Source organism: Leptonotus elevatus, chromosome 1, assembly GCF_054856555.1.
Source record: "Leptonotus elevatus isolate MCC_2025b chromosome 1, RoL_Lele_1.0, whole genome shotgun sequence".
NCBI classification, from domain to species: domain Eukaryota; kingdom Metazoa; phylum Chordata; class Actinopteri; order Syngnathiformes; family Syngnathidae; genus Leptonotus; species Leptonotus elevatus.
In genome coordinates, this window is record NC_141239.1 from 41,858,964 (window position 1) to 41,877,111 (window position 18,148).

Here is an 18,148-nt window from a genome sequence, read left to right on the forward strand (position 1 = left end):
TTACACATGAAATTCTACAATAATAGAATAAAGTTATTGTGGTATAGAATATTAAATGTGATGTAAATATGGTACTTTAGATTATTGGTATGTATTTAGCAGTACAGTATAACATTAAATATGATGCAAACATGGTACAATAGAATTGTATAGAACATCAAATGTGTTAGTGTACAGTATGTTAAAATTAACTGTTGAGTGAAAATTATATACATATGGAGTATAAAATTTGCAGATATTTATTTCCTTAGACCCTAAATTTGAATGGGCACTTGTAACTGCCGTGCAAATCCCATCTCAAAGGCCCCCGAAATCTGACCAGAGTCCTTCTATTTCATGGCACAACGCGATAAAAGGGAAGGCACACTTTTATCGCGTTGTGCCTGCACTGTAAAGTTCAAGTGCGTGATGCTAAAACAAAAACAGCCTTTCCCCACAATTTGCAGAGTGAACTGTAAAGCCTCCTTTAAGCTCCCCAACACTACCTCCCCGCCTTGGCGCCGGAGTGAAATATTGATGAAGACAACGGCGAGTGGCGCCAAGGCTTTTGCCGCTTATTAGACGGCCTGCAATCGGCTCACATGCTATTACACCGAATTAATCAGATGGCGAATTAGCCACAATTCGCTTTAATTGGGCCCAAAGAGAAGATTAGCTTAGCGGCGGAGGTGATTGGAAAGGTTAAGGATTGCCGAGTGGCACCTTTCACGGAAGTGCTAATTGCATCGGGGATGTCAGCATTCATCGCTTTTAGCAAGCAAGGTACATAAACAAGCACACAGCATTGTGCTGCTGCCACATGGCAGAGTCACAGCTTTTTATTTTTTAATCATTTTTAACAGTATTCCTACTCCACCAGAATGCATGTTTAGTGTAATTGCCCGGGGGAGGGGCAGAGCATAGGAAGAACCCTGCAACAGGGACCCAAAGGAGTACAACACAGTTTTATTTCAAATAAAAGCTGCCAATCTGGAATAGAGGGTCGATGTCTGGTGGGTCAGCATCTTTTGGAGCCGATGTGGCGCTATTTAATGATCATTTTCCTCAATTTTAGTCAACAGACCAGCCCATAATTTAGAGGGAGCCAGTGCAAACCCTTAAGCAATTTGCAATATAGCTAGCAAACCAAAGCAATCAACATCAATGGCAGAGCTACGTGGTAGCCAGGTGTGGTAAAGAGTTGGGGCGGGCCAGGCCAGCAGGCCTAAATCAAAATGACAGGGCCAATATTTTTGTGTCACTCCATCCCCGGATTGGTCTCATGGCCTTCCGTCATGCCAGACAGACTTGATTGATATTGTTAAGAAGACTGCTCATGTGCATTCTGGCCTAAGACTAATGTATCATCAGCAAGTGTCATTATTTCAGTAAAAAATAATTACAATTCAAATGAAGCATTTTAATCTAGATTAACTCCGGATTAATCTCGATTTTAAAAAAAATTAATCAATGCCCAGCACTAATTGGCACATCTCCCCAGAACATAAACATGGGCACACACAACACTGTGGAATAACCACAGGTCAGAGTTTACACTTTGTTGGATAAACAACGTTATCGTTATGTTATGCTATTAGTTATGTAAAGTGGAGTTGGAAACCATTGGTAAACATAGGAGCACACACAACATACACATACTGTATGAGTGTATAAGTGTAACACGTGTAAAACTGGCAAAACATAAAATGCATAGCTCCATCTGCCATAAAGGCACACAACGTTGTGGAGAACAACGGGTGATTACTAACACTTTTGAGGAATATTATTGATGTTTTATTTCAAGCGACAAAAGAAATGATATGTGATGTAGCGCTCCAGAATGTAAACATAGGGAAACCCAACACTGCGGAGCAACCAAATGTCAAATAATTGAAGTGAAACTGGAAGACCAATTGCTTCCTGGAATGTAAATGTGGAGGAACACAAAACCATGTCAGAATCACTACTTATTTGGAGTATATTACAATTTAGATCCAATAAAAGTGAATACAAGACACAGCAAAATAGACACACAACATTGTGCAGCGACCACCTGTCTGAGTGACTTTTTCGGAATAATATGATCACTTTATGTCTAGTTAGACTGGAAATGAAAAGTAGTGTAGCTCCATGAAACATAAACTTGGACATACAACACTGTGGGGCGACGAAGTGTGAATCTGATGGAATTACTATCTCCACAATTATAAAAAGTGAAAATGCAATTCATATACAACACACACTTGACTTTATTTGAGAAGCTGTTTATGTGCTGCTGTTTGGGTTAGCGACAAATGGGCTCAGCAGCAGTTAAAACTTTAATATTCATGCGGAGAAAGTTAAAGGTTGAGGATGAGTGAGGAGCACGTTATAATTGTCATCGGGGATGTCCGCATTCATTTCTTCCACTGGCTGCTTTCTTATCGTCCGTCACAGCCTTGCACAGCAATCAGCAACATTCCGCGCACTTGGCTGCTTTTTAAGCGGAATGTTGGCGCGCCAGCCTCTGCTTTGCGCTATCACTCCAGACGTGCTTTTAAATCCGAGCCAGCGGCGGCCCACTTTCACCTGGCACCGTCGCGTCTCGCTCGGTCCAGGAAATGTAGTTGCAGCTCCCTCGTGCGGCATGTGCTTCCGTCACATCCGAGGTGGAGTTGTTTGACCCTTACTCTTGTTGTTCGCCAGAGCACAGCGTGTTGGAGTGATACCCCCTTTGTCGAACCCGGAGGAATTATTTGGTCAAGTGTCTGTGCAGCTGTGAAATTGTTTGGCTCAGCGCACTACTGGTGTAGTCCAAAGAAGTATAGACACTTTCAATTCACAATGTTGTGTTCATCCATGTTTATAATCCAGGGAACTTTGACAATTTGCAGTTTCCAGTTTTACTTACTATTCTTTTTTTGGGGCTTCTTATCACTGGGAAAGCACCTTCTCTTTCTAAACAATCTTGTTTCAATTTCATGTTGTACGACCATCATTGGGTTCCCGAGGTTCAACGGCACGTCATTTTCTTATCTTCCTCTCTTGCAGCTGACTTTCCTGCCTCCCCCCTGGGGCGAGTGCGAGTCTAAGGCTCTGGAGTCGGGCTTCTTCCAAGTGTACAGCGTGACTGCCTGCCGGATCGACTGTGAGACGCGCTACATTGTGGAGAACTGCAACTGCAGGATGGTGCACATGCCTGGTATAGGACCCCCTCCCAAAACTAAACACAGCATTACCCGTGATTAGAAGCTAACATAGGTCTGCATCTTGACACAGTATGGTCTTCCTGACAGGTGATGCCTCATACTGCACCCCTGAACAGTACAAAGACTGCGCTGAGCCCGCCCTCGGTGAGTCATGTGGTCACACCATGTGGCCATTTTGTGAACCTTTTTTTTTTTTATCGTGCGTGTAAATCCAACATTTATCAAAACATACTGACTGACTGAAGGGAAAAGATTCTTACATTGGCTTCCTTCAGGTGAGGTCAGTCAAAAAGATGCTGATCTTGTTTGTTGCCTTTAATGTGGTTTAAGAGGGAAAAAAAGAAAAAAAGAGCTTTGTGTGATCATCGACCCAATGCTGCGAGCGATGAGACGGATTTATTTTACTCATTCACTCCCAGACATTTTCTCTTCGCTCCCGCCTGTTTTACTGGATTTTGGCTGGACTTTGCAAGGCCCACAGAATATTGGGTTCTATTGCTATAAAAACATGGATCCTACCAAAAGAAAAATTTGAGTCTCTCATCAGGAAAAAAAAGTATATTTGTATCTGTTTCAGTTTTGCAGCACTTAGCATTAGAATATAGCTAAATTTCATCATTATTCACAAATCTGTTTAAAACAGTGGGGGACAGAGCTTATTTGCAACATGGCCCTGGTTGATCTCTTATACTCTGCTGCCACCTGCTGGCCATTTTTTTTGTAATAACCACCATTGATTTAAGCGACATCTTAAGGTTTGAGCAGAGGTGGGCATCGAGGGTGCGGAGTCCTGCAGGTTTTGCATGTTGCCCTTCTCCAACACAGCTGATATAAGCTCTGCATAAGCCTGATAATGATCCTGTTGATTGGAATCAGCTTGTGTTGGAAGTGAGAAACCTCCAAAACCTGCAGGACTCCGGTCCTCGAGGATCGAGATTGCCCACCTTCTGGGTTAGAGGCTGCATCAAAGCCTTCTGTATGCTCTAGCATAAAATAAAAAAAACATATAAATACGTTTTTGGCAATATTTAAAATGTTTTTATATATTTTTGGGAGCAAATGAGTTAATCTGCTGGGTTCATCTTGCTTTTGTTGTTTACATCCTGTTCAGAGTAACCAGGTTAAATGCAACCAATCACAGGCAGCCTGGTGGCGGCGGTTTGCTGCTCTCAGGTGACGCATGGCTAACACGTTAGCAATTGACGTGCAGTTGCCTCAATGACTTCTCAGTGTAAGATTTAAAATGTTTAGACCATACTTGAATGGCAGCTTGATTGATGGAGTTTTTAAGCTTTTGTTTTGCCTTTTAGTCACGTTTACCGTAATTGCAGCCATTTGTGAATGATTGCTTTTGTGCCTTTTCCCAAACGGATTTTCTTCTACTGTCTGATTGGCTGAAATTACTTTGCTAGGGATTTATAGCTAATGTTTTGCAAAAAAAAAAAATCCTAACCAGAGAGCGCAAATGCATTACAAAAAGTGCGCACAGGGTAAGAAATAAAAGACCTCTGTGTTAAATGTTGTAGTCAAACTTTACTTTTCCGCCCACGCTCTGCAGCAACCTCTGGAATGCTGAGAAACGTCCTGGGTAAATAAATTCAGGTACGGCACATGACGAATGTAACCAAGGGGCATCGAGACTTTTCCCGGTTGCAAACTTTGACGCCACATTAAGTGTCAATAGCGAGCTGGAGGCTCCTCTTCACTTGTAATTGGGCCACAGCTCTGATGCCTGGATCGCGACATGCAAATCAGGTCAAGCCAATTTGTCAGAACGTTTCTGCCCGCAAACTTTTTTCTCGCTCTACTTTGAATAATCATTTTCAACACAAAAAAAACCCCGCACCTGTCTCCAAGTTGTCAGATGAGATTATAGGTTGCTCGGCTCATCAAGCGTCCCTGCTTTCAACTTGAAAGTTTAAGAGGAAACTTTGATGACTTCCTACGCAGACGAGTTGTGTTATTACCGCCGAGATGATGAGCCAACATGACAAACAGTCTCATTAAATGAGCATTATAAGTTATATTATTACATGGCTCTCGATGGATTATTTTTGACTGATGCAGTCTATGGGAGTGATTTTGTGTCTTCACTGCTTCTACCACTAACCATTTGTCTTCGGCATAGGCGGAAAGGCTTTTCGAGGTTGGTTGGTTGATTTTTTTTTGATTTTTTAATGAAAAAAGAGAGGTTAGTTGGTTGAGCAGACTGAAATTTCACTTGCTTGATAGATGGAAAAAAAAGTTTTGAATTTGTTGATTGGTTGATTAGAACTTGTTTAGCAAGGTACATAGGTTTGTTGGGTAATCAGTTGGTTCATAGGTCGAAAGGTGTGGTTGATTGGTGTTGGTATGTTGGTTGATAAAGAAGGTACGGTAGTTTGTGGTTTGGTTGGTTGTTTAAAAGTTTGTAGGTTAGGTCGGTCAAATTGTATAAGGAGGATGGTGGATTTGGTAAATGACTGGTTGGGTGTTGTTATTCAGAGGTCCAGAAAGTAAAAACCGTTTGGATTTAGCCCCTTGTGCTAGCTAGCGAGCTCCCTAGCTAGCTCGCCTGGTGCTCAGTTACCTGCTAGGAAGCTAACTAGCGAGCACAAGGGGCTAAATCCAAACTGATTTTACTTGTTGGACATGGATTTGCCACCTTTGTGGTTATAATTATTATTTTTTTAATAGCCAGTCAGTTTATTTGCTTATTGGAAGCTTAATGTATGATTCATGCTTTTCACTGGACATGAGCAAGCACAGTACAATGTTGTTAAAAGCCTCAAAAACACTCAACAGAGAATATCATATCAATATTATATGACTACATTTACAGTGAGATCACATCCTCTCCTGTGCCCTTCATCGTCACCACTCCATCATCATCATCATCATCATGGTCATGGTCATTAGCCAAGCTGTCTGCAGCGGAGAGCAGCAGCTGCATGTGCCGCACTCCGTGCAACGTGACGCGCTACAATAAGGAGCTGTCCATGGTCAAGATACCCAGCAAGACTTCGGCACGCTACCTGCAGAAGAAGTTCAACAAGTCTGAGAAATACATCGCGTACGTTCACACGTTCACGTCCTCACCACATGCTAGCAAGGTGTAGCACGTCACAGGCGCCGTTGGCTTTCTTACCATGTTGTTGTTTTTCACAGAGACAACATTTTGGTGTTGGATGTGTTTTTCGAGGCTCTCAACTACGAGACCATTGAGCAGAAGAAAGCCTACGAGGTGGCGGGCCTGCTGGGTAATAATAAGAAGAAGAAATGTGGAAGAATGCTATTTGGCATCCACACTAATAAAAAAAAAAATACTCGTAAAAATAAGACTACTAATTCTATTAACTGTAAATACACTTATAGTGCCACATTGCACCCCCTACAGGTGACATCGGCGGCCAGATGGGGCTCTTCATCGGGGCCAGCATCCTCACCATACTGGAGCTTTTTGACTACGCCTACGAGGTCAGTCGTGCAGTCTACCAAGAAGCTGAGCAAGACGCATCAGCCCATCTGGACTCTTGTGTTTTTCAGGTGGTACGGGACAGACTACTGGAGCTCCTGAGTCGAGAGGATGAGGAGGAGGGTCGCCGAGGGGATGTGGTAACTTGAAATCCTTTTTGAACTTTTGATGGATTTTTCGGGCTGCGAGGTCCCGACTCCCTATTGTATCTGTAGACGTTATTATTCTTTCCTTTTCTAATTCTCTAAAATGAATAACATTTTTGGGGATCAAACATGTTCGAAAACTCACCAAACAATCATATACGAGGCTCTATAGCGCCACCCACAGTGGAAAAACAACAGACAATACCGGCATGTTTGACCAAAGGCTACAAAAATTGGCAGGCACGTGTAGGACCCTGAGACAAAAAAAATCAGTGGAAGCCATACCATAAAATGTACAGGAAGTGAGATATGATTTTTTTGAAAGTCCAATTTGGGCCCATTTTTGCACATTTACAGAAGTTATACTTTTGCCCCCGAGATCTCAAGACCTGGGCCAACAACTGGGAAAAAATATTGAGTTTTCGAAATTCTATCTAACTGATTTGCCACAAAGGAGGAAATGTTTAATAACTCCCATGTACATACTCAAAAAAAATCCCAGACATGTATCTTAATAGTAGTGTTGTTCTGATACCAATACTGGTATCAGCAGAGGCCCCGATACTGCATTAAAAAAGTGTAAAGTATCGGTATCGGTGAGTATTAACAAGTAAAATGCCGTTACCATTAATTCTGATGCTTATAGAGGACTTTGGCATCTTGTGTCTTGCTCATGCACGACATTCACTGATGTGTGACATGTTCACTGCATACCGAGCTAAGATATCCTATTGGCCCTTGAATGCTCTGAACCAATGGCAGGACAGCTTTTTCACGTTGAGAAAAAACAAACAACAAACAACAAACTTGGTATGGTATCGGCATCGGGGGCCAAAAAACGGTATTGGAACAACACTAATTAATACTCATGGCCTGAAGACATCTATATGATAATATTCAGTTGTACACATAGTGCCACCTAGTGGTTACAAGAAATTGACAAGAAAATCTGTAATGCCGATCCCTTTGCACAGATCCAGTTGAAAATTTGTCAGAATAGCCTTATTATGTTGCTCATGCCTCAGACGACCGAATATTGTGACTTTTCGGCAAAGGACGTGTCCATGACAGTGCCACAAAGTCTGATGATTCACAGTGACAATAAAAGCTGCTGTAAATTCACCCAGATGATCCTGTCTTCTCAGAATTTCACATATTTGATGAGAGTCCAGGCCTGAAAACATCGAACATATTTTTCATCCTAGTGGTAGTGCCACCTAATGGCAAAAGAAAAAACATGATTATTATTTTTATTTTTGTATATATTTATTTTAGCAGGTTAAACAGATCACCATCGTATTTGCTTGTACGAGTGTTTTGGTCTTTATGATGTTCAAACACGAAAGTTGTCATTTTTTGTGAAACTTTGTTGCCATGGCAATGCATTGTTCACCAAACACAGGGGGGAAAACACTGATTTTGAACATCTTAACCTGGACGAAAACTCATAAAACTTTGCACACACATCAAGCCTGCTGTCAAACTAATCAATATTTTAATAATTTAATGTGATCTTTTTCAAAAATAGCTCAGTAATGCCGCCTACATATTTTCAACAAAGCAGCAGCAGTATTACTTTTCACTTAGATCTACAAAAAGTTGGAAGCATATAAAAAAAAGCCAAAGACCTACAAAATAGTCTCCTGGGGGCATATGTTAAACCCAACACGAAGTCCGCCATTTTACACTTACTTTCAAATTTTGCCCAATTTTTGGCCTATCATAGAGGTCACATTTTAAAGAACTCCTCCCACAGATTTGAACCGAATGACTTGAATCTGTGGGTGTTTCATCTAAAGATGGTGAAAAGTAAAAAGACAACTTTTTATTTGATGAATGCTGTTGCTGTGGATACACACTGTTTGCCAAGAAAAATTATGCCGATTTGGTCGGTCTAAACATGCTTGAAAACTCATGAAATTACGAATACACATCAACCCTTGCAAAAAAACAAAATACAGTCATCCATATGTGAAGGTTTATTGTGCCATTTTCAAAAAATTAAAATGCTATTGTGTCAGTACCCCATTGTGCAGGGTTGGTGAATCCGGGTCCAGAAAGTCAAAATCTTGAAACAGTTTGGCTTTAGCCACAGTTGCTTCTACTCAACAGGTGGAGACAAGCTCGTTTACCTGCCAGTTGAATAGAAGCACCTGTGCCTAAAGCCAATCTGTGGCAGGATTTTTACTTTCTGGACCCGGATTCCCCAACCCTGCCAATGCAAGTACCCCAAAGTGGCCCGGGGCTGCGAGGGCCCTTTATAGCTGCTCGTAGTTCGAGTTTTTGTTTGTTTTTTGCAAGGCCAAGGCATCATTGTCTTCATTCATTGCAGTAATGCTGTTCTATGTCAATTAGTGATGGGAAAATGAAGCTTCATGAAGCACTTGTCATATTTTTTGACTCCTCTAGATGCCACTCTTGGTTGAAAGATGCAATGGAAAGGTAATCAATTTCCTTTGCACTAGCCTTTATATTTAAACCAAGAGCACCATCTAGGGGAGTCAAAAAATATCACAAGTGCTTCACGAAGCTTGGTTTTCCCATCACTAATGTAAATTACATCAAAACGTATTTTCTTTTTTTTCCTCAGTTATCTATTCATCCATCCGTCTTCTTAACCGCTTAGTTAGTTATTAAAATAAATAATTAAACAAAGTTAGAAATTAAAATGTGTTTTTACATACAATTTTGAGCATTGTTTTTTTTTATTTTTTTTTTATACTCTAGTCTTTTTTTTTGAAAATACAATTTGACTATACTGCTAATTTTTGGTTATGTATGCTTTTTATGAAAGTGTCTTTTTTATTCTTTAATTTGAGAACTGCTAGTTTTTGTTGTGACTTTTTTGTTTCATTGTATTTATTTTAAATTGAATAAAATGTGCATTGATGTTATTATTATTAATTTTTGGGATTTTTTATTTAGTTTGTTTTTTACGTTTTATATTATTTTTAAATATAAAATTTTAGTCACAGATTTTTATTCAATTATTTGAAATAAATGTTGAGTATGGTTATTTTTTCTTACAATTATTATTATGAAATAAAATGTGTGTGTGTGTGTGTGTGTGTGTGTGTGTGTGTGTGTGTGTGTGTGTGTGTGTGTGTGTGTGTGTGTGTGTGTGTGTGTGTGTGTGTGTGTGTGTGTGTGTGTGTGTGTGTGTGTGTGTGTGTGTGTGTGTGTGCGCGCTCCAGGGTTATTATAGTTTTGGAATTTTAATTTTTTTTCTTTTTTAAGTTTTTTTTTGTTTTTTTTGTTAGTTTTAATTCGTTTTCAAGGTGGTTCTATTAGTTTTTATTAGTTGAAAAATGCTTAATTTTAGTTTAGTTTTAGTTAGTTTCAGTATTAGTTTTTGTATTTTTTTTGTTAAAATGTGTATTACTTGTGTGCAATATTTAAGAATGGTCAAATGAAAAAAATAACGCACTTCTTACCTATTTGCCATTGGAGTCAAAAGTCAAGCACGAATTGTCGCCTAGGACGGAGCGACGTCATCTGAAGTTGCTTTTCTATTGGCTGCTGCTAGATGATGCCACTTCTGTGTGACACATTTCCAAACATCCTTATTTCGGTTAATATCTGAAATAAACATACTTAAAATCACATTTAAAATCATCCCCAAAGCCCCATTTATTAAATGGATTACCAAAGACTCAAATGAAGGACATTTTCGCTATAATTAATATAATTATAAAATGTGATTTCAGTTTTTTTTTTTTTTCGTTAATAAAATTTTTTGGGGAATTATTATTTTTTTTTTTATGTTAGCTTTCGTTAATTTAAATAACCTTGGTGTGCTCCTTTTTTAGACTTCCTGTGATCCTGTGGCCAACCACTCTGATTCGATCAGCCACAGCGTGGCCGTGCCCCTGCAGGCCACCTTGGAGGAGATCGCCTGCTGAGTGCCCGCCTCGCCACGCCACGCCCCGCCCCACCACCCTCCTCTTTTCCGTCCATTGTCAGGACAGCCAATCACGAGGCGCTAAAAACTGTTTTATGCCTCCGGGGTGCCAAATGGGGCGGGTGGGCCGGGGCGGGACACACCTGAGTAGCATCCATTGGTGGCTCGATGGACACCTCAGTGCAAAAAATAAAAAAATTAATAAAAAAGACTGAGAGCCACCAAAGCGCATGCATGACTCCTAACGTGCCCACGTTATGAATGTACAGCTTCAAGCCTGGATACCCCTTTCAGCTTTAAATGGGGTGACGAATCACTACTTTTTGTTGGACAGAGGAAAAAGAAAATCGGCCAATCAGACAGTAAATAAAAGATTTTTGTTGCACTTCTGTTTTGAATCAGTCTGCTGAAAGACTCAGGGGCGTGCTCACAGTAGGCCATGCTACACGTACCCAAACGCTGCAACTTTCCTACTTTATGGTTTACTTCCAGGCCTTCTTTTGATTTCTATTGTGCAAGGTGGCGGTTATCAGAAATTCTTGGCGAGAGTAGTCATGGCATGAATCTTATGAAACGGCATTTTATGAATCGAGATATCTTCACTGTGGGTTATTACTTTGATTTCTATTGTGCAAGGTGGTTATTATCATTGATAACTGGTGATAAGAACAATCATGTTAGTCATACGACACACGCATTGATTGCACACGTGCCTGGCATGCTGTGGATTTTGTGGATTTAGGATTATTTGAAGTCGTTTTCTTGATTTCTATTGTTCACGGTGGCATTTATCCTGAATAACTGGTGAGAGAAGCCATAGCATGATATGATAGGACATTTTTATTGTTGAGTGATCTTTTGTTGACGGGTGGATTAGTTTCAGTCATTCTAATTTCTATTGTGCAAGGTAGCGGTTATGAAGAAAAACTGGCAAGAGGAGCCATTGCATGAATCAAATGAGGGCAATGTGTGCGCTACCAAGAGTTGAGTGGACTTTTTTGGCCAGGGGATTATTTCTAGTTCTGTTGATTTCTATAGTGCGAGTTGGCGGATATGATTAATAAATATTGAGAGGAGTGATTGCATTAATAAAATGACACATGCATGTGCCCTTGCCTGATGTGCGTACAGTGTAATTTTTTTTCTAGTCACTCTGTTTATTTCTATTGTGCAAGATGGCAGTTGTCATTGATAACTGGTGATTGAAGTAATCGCATTAGAAATGTAGAGTTTACCTGAAATGTTTCTTTACTTTTTGGATTATTTGTAGTTGTTCTGCCAAATTATATTGTGCACAATGGCGTTTATCGTAAATAATGGGCGAGAAGCCATTGCATTAGACATTTACATTGCATGTGCTCAGACCAAGCGTGCAGTGAACTTTTTTGACTCTGTATATTATTTGGAGTTGTCGTATTTCATTTCTATTATGCAAGGCGCCAGTTAACCTGAAAAAAAGGAAGCAATCCATTTTGGAAGTCCAAGCGTGCCGGACTTTGGGTGTGGAGTGGGCCCAAGCGCGGTTCCGATGGCCTCGTGTGAGCACGCCCTCAGAGAGGATCTTTGACAGGACGCCACACTCCCACCGCTATCCAAAGGACTCAAAGTGGAGCGTGATTTGAAGGCTAGCAGTGTACAAAATGTCGGATGGAGATGAAGTCATTAACCAAAAGATCCCTGACAACTTCTCACCATTTGTCTCTCAAAAAACAAAAAGCTCAGACAGAATGCTTTATTTGTTTAGTTTTTTGTAAAGATGGTGTAAATATGTGTGTTTCTTGAACTCACATTAGTGTTGGCGACACTTTTGCTTAAGAGGATTTTGCAATGCCAAACAAAATGGAGGATGCAATTGAGCTTTTACTGAGACACGGCCTGCCTTTAGTTACTGTTACCTTGTCGAAACATGTTTGACATTTTTCTGGTTTGTTTTTGTTTTTACATTGAGCAAAGTGTTTTATTTTGTGGCTAAAACAAGGTCACCACTTACCGTAACTTGGAGAAGGAGGAGTTGAAGGTCAATGCGGGCGGCCACATGGCTTTATCCAAAAGCCTCCAATTCACTGCCGTTATATTTGAAAACAACAATAGTTTTTTAAATGTAATATGATCAATTAACTGAAATGGTTACTTTTTCCAAGAACAAAATATTTAATGTCATTATTTTTTATGTATTTTGAATAAATTGATGAAGTTCACAATAAGGATTTAAAACATTTACTCCTTTTTTTTATTTATTTATGTAATTAAATAATTTCGTTTAAATAAAATTACGTTTTACAGTAGTCAATATCTTTTTAACTTTCATTTTACTCACTTAAATTGAATACATTAATTTATAGATACAAATGTAATTAGGTTTTAAAATACAATTTGTAATTAAAAATATAGAATTGAAAAGGAAATGTTTTATTTAAATAATAAAAAAATAAAAATTAAAAAAAACCGAATCTTCCAATGTAGCATTAATTTGTGCTGGGCTGCTTTTGGTGGTGTGGCTTAGCAAAAGCTCAATTTTGGGACGCTGCAACACTTCATCAGAAATAATTGTGTCATTTTTGTGTTGTTGTTTTTTCCTTTTAATTTTTGTTCAATTTCCATCATCATCCCAGCATGGTCTCTCCTCTGTCTTGCTCGGAATGATTTCATCACTGCACTTTTAATTCTGACTGTTTTTTGTTTTGTTTTTTTCATCCACTACGCTTGAAAGCCGCCGTTTATGTGTTCCGCCTCGTGTTGCTGCGTCGGAGCCACCTGGAACTGCTCGCCGTGCTCGGGTGCCGTTTTTGTGCCACTGCGCCAACATTGTGTGTGTGTGTGTGTGGGTGTGTGCGTGCGTGTGTTTTCAATGTGAAACCATTAAATTACACTTTTTGCTAGACTTGTGTCTTCTTGTTGTCTTTTGTTAATTTTGATGGTGTGTTTTTGCTTATACAGTGATACAAATAGCAGGGGCACATTGTATAAGAATATATATTGTGATATTTATTTAAATTTTGTCTTCATGAGCATACTCAATATTGGAGTAATCCAAAAGTAATCCAGTTACATTACTTTAATATTTTGGTACTTGGATTACATTACTAACTACATTTTTTGTTTTGCAGATAACTTGTAACTGCAAAACAAAGACAAACGAAAAATAGAGTTTCACTCGACTCCATAACGCCGCCTCATAGAGGTTGTTTGTTAGCCCGTATATGGCTTTTCGCCATTATGCGTGGGCAAGTAAGCTAGCAAATTTTAAGGTAATGTTCTTTGTTCTTTATCATTTCGAAAAAGGCATTAAATCTATTAATTGGATTTTTTTTTTAACTGATATTTGCTTTATACTGTTTTTTTTTTACATTAAAATGTCAAAAAATCAATCTTTCACAAATCCTACAGTGTTAATCACGGCTCGAAAAAGGCGGGTTCGTGTCGCAGTTCCGTTCCGTTCCGTCTTCAATTCCGCTTATCCGGGGTCGGGTCGCGGGTCATTAGCTCCTCATTAATGAATATTGACTTGCAAAACTGTGATTCCAACACCGAGTCAAAAGTAGCCGGTACTGTTGTTTCTGTCATAGCCCACCTATACCCATTTTTGGGGTTTTCATCAGAATTTGTAAGAAGTTCACAGACAGTTCTTACTTGTTGCAAAGAAATTTTGAACATGTTCAGACAATTTTTCACTGTCTGCGAAGATCATTTGAAACCTTTTACACACCCTGACAAAGACCCCAAATTCGCTCCGTTCGCATGCATTTGCTGCTCAGTTACATACAGGGAACTTTTCATTTATGTATTTATTTAAATTTCCACTTCACTTTATAGAAGATGGTTCCGACACCTTAGTCTTTATTTAGAAAAAAATAATACATTTTGTTGAAATGTAGAAATTATGTTGAAATTTTGGAAAACTGCAGTAGAAAACTTTAAGGAGTTATTTACTTGCTTAGTTTTTAATTCAGATTAACACATGGCGATGACTCAGGTAGCTCCCTGCAATTTTTTATCATTTTTAAACAAAACTGTCTATTCTTTATTTATAATTAAAAGAAAAATCTTCAAAGTGTTGAAAAATTGAGAAGTTGTTTGAACAAACTTGCTTAATGACATTTCAACAAAGTTTTTTTTTAATTTGACGCAAATATTTCCTCTTTTACTGCAAATATCTTGAAATATCGATTATTGCATCCTTGACTACAAATAATCGGTATCAGGTATCGGCCTTGAAAAAAAACCATATTGGTCTATCACTAATTTTGAACCCCTGGAAGTGCGCCGATACGAATTAATTGGGGATTCGAACCACTGGTAGTCCGGCCATTAAAATTAATGTAGAATTCAAACGACTAAGTTGAATCGACGCTGGTAGCCCAGCCATTCAAATGAATGGGGATTTCGGACCCCTGGTAGCCCGCCCATACGAATGAATGGGGGATTTGGACCCATTAAATGAATCTGGAAATAAAACGACTATGTCCATTCACCCCTGGTAGCCCAGCCATTCAAAAAAGGTAAGAGAGAGAACATGCTTGTCTGCAATTAAAAAAACAAGGAAAACATATTCTATGATAGGTGGGGACTGTGCATTGTTGAATCAAAATCTGTCCCTCTTAAGAGAATCTTCTCCAAAACAGGACATTGGTATTTTCCTGCAGAAGAAACCAGATCAGCTCCTCCGAGAAGTTATTGGGATGCTGTTTTGTTATTGTTGTTTTTTTGTCTTTTTGTGTTGCATATTTTATTTTAGACTTTGTTGTGTTGTTTTGGAGTGATTCGTGTTAAAAACAGAAAAAGTTAAAGGCGAAAATTATTAAAAGTTCAACTGAAAATAGTTAAGGTTTTTTTTGTACTTATTTTGTAATTATTTTGTAGCTAAATATGCATCAAATAAATAAAGGATTTTTTTTAAATTAACTTTATTTGATAAAATTACATTAAAGCAGAGCTTTCTCCAAAAAAATAAAATGTAGCCTATTTATAGACAACAAAATAAATTTTGCTGCTGTAAACAATGTGTGAATTTAAGAAACAAAAACAATTGATTCTAGAAACAAGAAAAGCAAGTGTTCATTCATTAATTTGTCACTTTTTTATTGCTTAATAAAACCCGTGCGTCAGTTCCCCTTGCCTCCAATTAACCTGCAAAAAAAAAAAAAACTTGCTCCTCCATGTTAGAAAGTTGCTCCCCAAATAAGGTCATTGTTTGGCAAAACTGCTCCTCAAAAAAATACATTTATTTCAAGCCTTGGTTAGCACACAATAAGCAAGATTTCAAATGTAAACATAAATGAACATTCTTTGGACTTGCCTTAAGCTGTCGGGAAAACGACAATCTCTGATTCCATTATTTCCAATTGTAAAGTTTAATGTGTGATGTTGTGTGAGTTTGGTCCATTGCACGTTCATCAATGATTCATGGAATCGTCTCCCAAAAGCAATATTGGCAGCAGGACACTTTGATTTTCAACGTGTTGACTTTATTATTACTCAACACTCATTTTGCTTTTGTTGCAAGCAGCAGATGTCTCTTAGGCGTCAACATATGCCAGCTGTTACCACACAATAATCTTCATCTATCAACAACTGAAACGGCTTGACTGGCTGCAACACAACCACACATAGTTTGAAGTAGGTGAGGGTAAAAAATGATCCCGTGAATTAATGGCGGGAAAATCTCATGAGTAAGAAAATGGAAAAGAGGTTGCTAGGTAACAAACATGAAAGGCATTTGATGTCAATATGCCTTTTGACATAATTGTCTTTTATACCATTGATGTTTTTTTTTAGGTGATTATATGTCTTTGATGTAGGAGATATTTTTGTCAATGTGTCTCTTTGATGCCATTGAAACTTTGATGTTATCGTGTCTTTGAAATCATGATGTGTCTGGTGTCATTGTGTGTTGATGCCACTGTGTCTCTTTGATGTTGTTGTGTCTTTGACATTTTCTTGTGTCTTTCGTGCCGCTGTGTCTTGGTGCCATCGTGCATCTTTGATGCCACTTTGAGGTATTGTGCCTGAGACTGATCTGCTCTTTGATGCCCCATGTGTTTTTATGTTGTGTCTTTGATGTTGGCTTTCAAGATGATGCTTGTTTTTGATATGAGGTGGCTTTTGTGAGAGGTTGCCCTTGTGTCTCTTTGACATAGGAGACATGTCCTTTATCTAACTGTGTGTCTTTGATAGAAGAGATTTGCATGTTATTGTCTTTGGCATCATTGTGTCTTTGGTGTCACTGTGTATATTTAGCGCCGTTTGCAGTTGTGTCTTGGATGTCATTATGTCTAAAGGCCTAAATACACCAATCTGACGTCAGCCAAATGTGACCCGAATTACCCTGTGGCGTCGGCCCAGACGTCGGCACGTCGCGCAGAAAAATTATGTAAATACACACACACCGCACCGACACCGACTATTACGAGCCTTCTGCGCATGCGCGAGAAGTAATTCCCCTCCGTACCATTGGCGGCGGTAGACAAGTTTATTCCTAAAGGCAACCGGCAACCTCTTTACGGGGGCGGGATGTTGACAGCGGCGCAGGGGTAAACGAGGCGGCCAGCTGGTGAAGCGAAAACGGGCGCTGGAACAAGCTTCGTCCCCTTCTCGTTCCGGAACACACGGTCGTCGGTTCACCCGGCCATGCAAACGCGGTGCCGCCCTCCAGCTTCTGAAGGAGCTTCCTCGAGACCGCCGGACGGAAGGGCCATGCACAGCTGCTGTTCCCACAAGGATTGCGCTGTTAAATTCGCGGTCATTGACAAACAAAACATTTATTTTGAGGGAGTTTTTCCTTTCCAACAACTTGGAAACTCTGCCTGATGGAGACCTGGACTGCCGCTGGTGAGTCCACCGCTATGGTTGAATTACTACCGCCTGACTGTGCTTACTTGGACGCTCCGAGGACGTCGAGCCGAGGTGGGGGAACGGCGATTATTTAAAAAAAGCATTAAAATGCAAACGATGTCTATTTACCACATCGACCACAAGCACTAGTTGATCAGCTTCCACATTATTCACATGCGCAATCAAATTGCGCCCGTTTTTTAACTTTCAGACCTTTAGTAAATTAGGCAATATGTCTTCGTGTGTCCGATGACATTGTGTGTCTTTGATGTAGGTGAGTCCTTGATGGAACTGGCCAAAGATCTAACAACAGCGTATTATTATTTTGAAGATAATATTTTGCTGAGCAGACAGAGATTAAAATGACCGTCCATATAACTACAATGCATTTTTCATTCTTGGTTTTGCAAAAGGAACAAAATATATTAAATTACAGATAGCACATCTTACTTTGAGGCAACCAAAAATGTGAAAATATGCTAGTGTGTTGCTGATATTTTAATACTAATTTTGTCCTTCTCAACCACAAGCAGAGCTTTCTCTTGTTGTGCTACTGCCCTCCAGTGGTGGCCCACTGTTGTCACTGATGTCATTCATCTCAATGAATGAAGTTCCCTCCATTGAAGTGCATCATTCTAAGGTTCAGTGT

General features: G+C 39.4%; 1 protein-coding gene across 1 annotated transcript in view; it reads left to right on the forward strand.

The window, feature by feature from the left end:
• The window catches only part of asic2 (acid-sensing (proton-gated) ion channel 2), a 78,344-nt gene extending 64,795 nt beyond the window's left edge, over window positions 1-13,549 (forward strand). The window contains exons 4-10 of the mRNA XM_086059147.1: window positions 3,010-3,160; window positions 3,255-3,311; window positions 6,066-6,219; window positions 6,315-6,406; window positions 6,544-6,623; window positions 6,693-6,761; window positions 10,577-13,549. Of these exons, the coding sequence (XP_085915273.1) occupies window positions 3,010-3,160; window positions 3,255-3,311; window positions 6,066-6,219; window positions 6,315-6,406; window positions 6,544-6,623; window positions 6,693-6,761; window positions 10,577-10,669 (696 nt within the window). The 3' untranslated portion in view covers window positions 10,670-13,549. The remainder of the gene's footprint in view (window positions 1-3,009; window positions 3,161-3,254; window positions 3,312-6,065; window positions 6,220-6,314; window positions 6,407-6,543; window positions 6,624-6,692; window positions 6,762-10,576) is intronic.
• The last annotated feature ends 4,599 nt before the right edge of the window (window positions 13,550-18,148 follow it).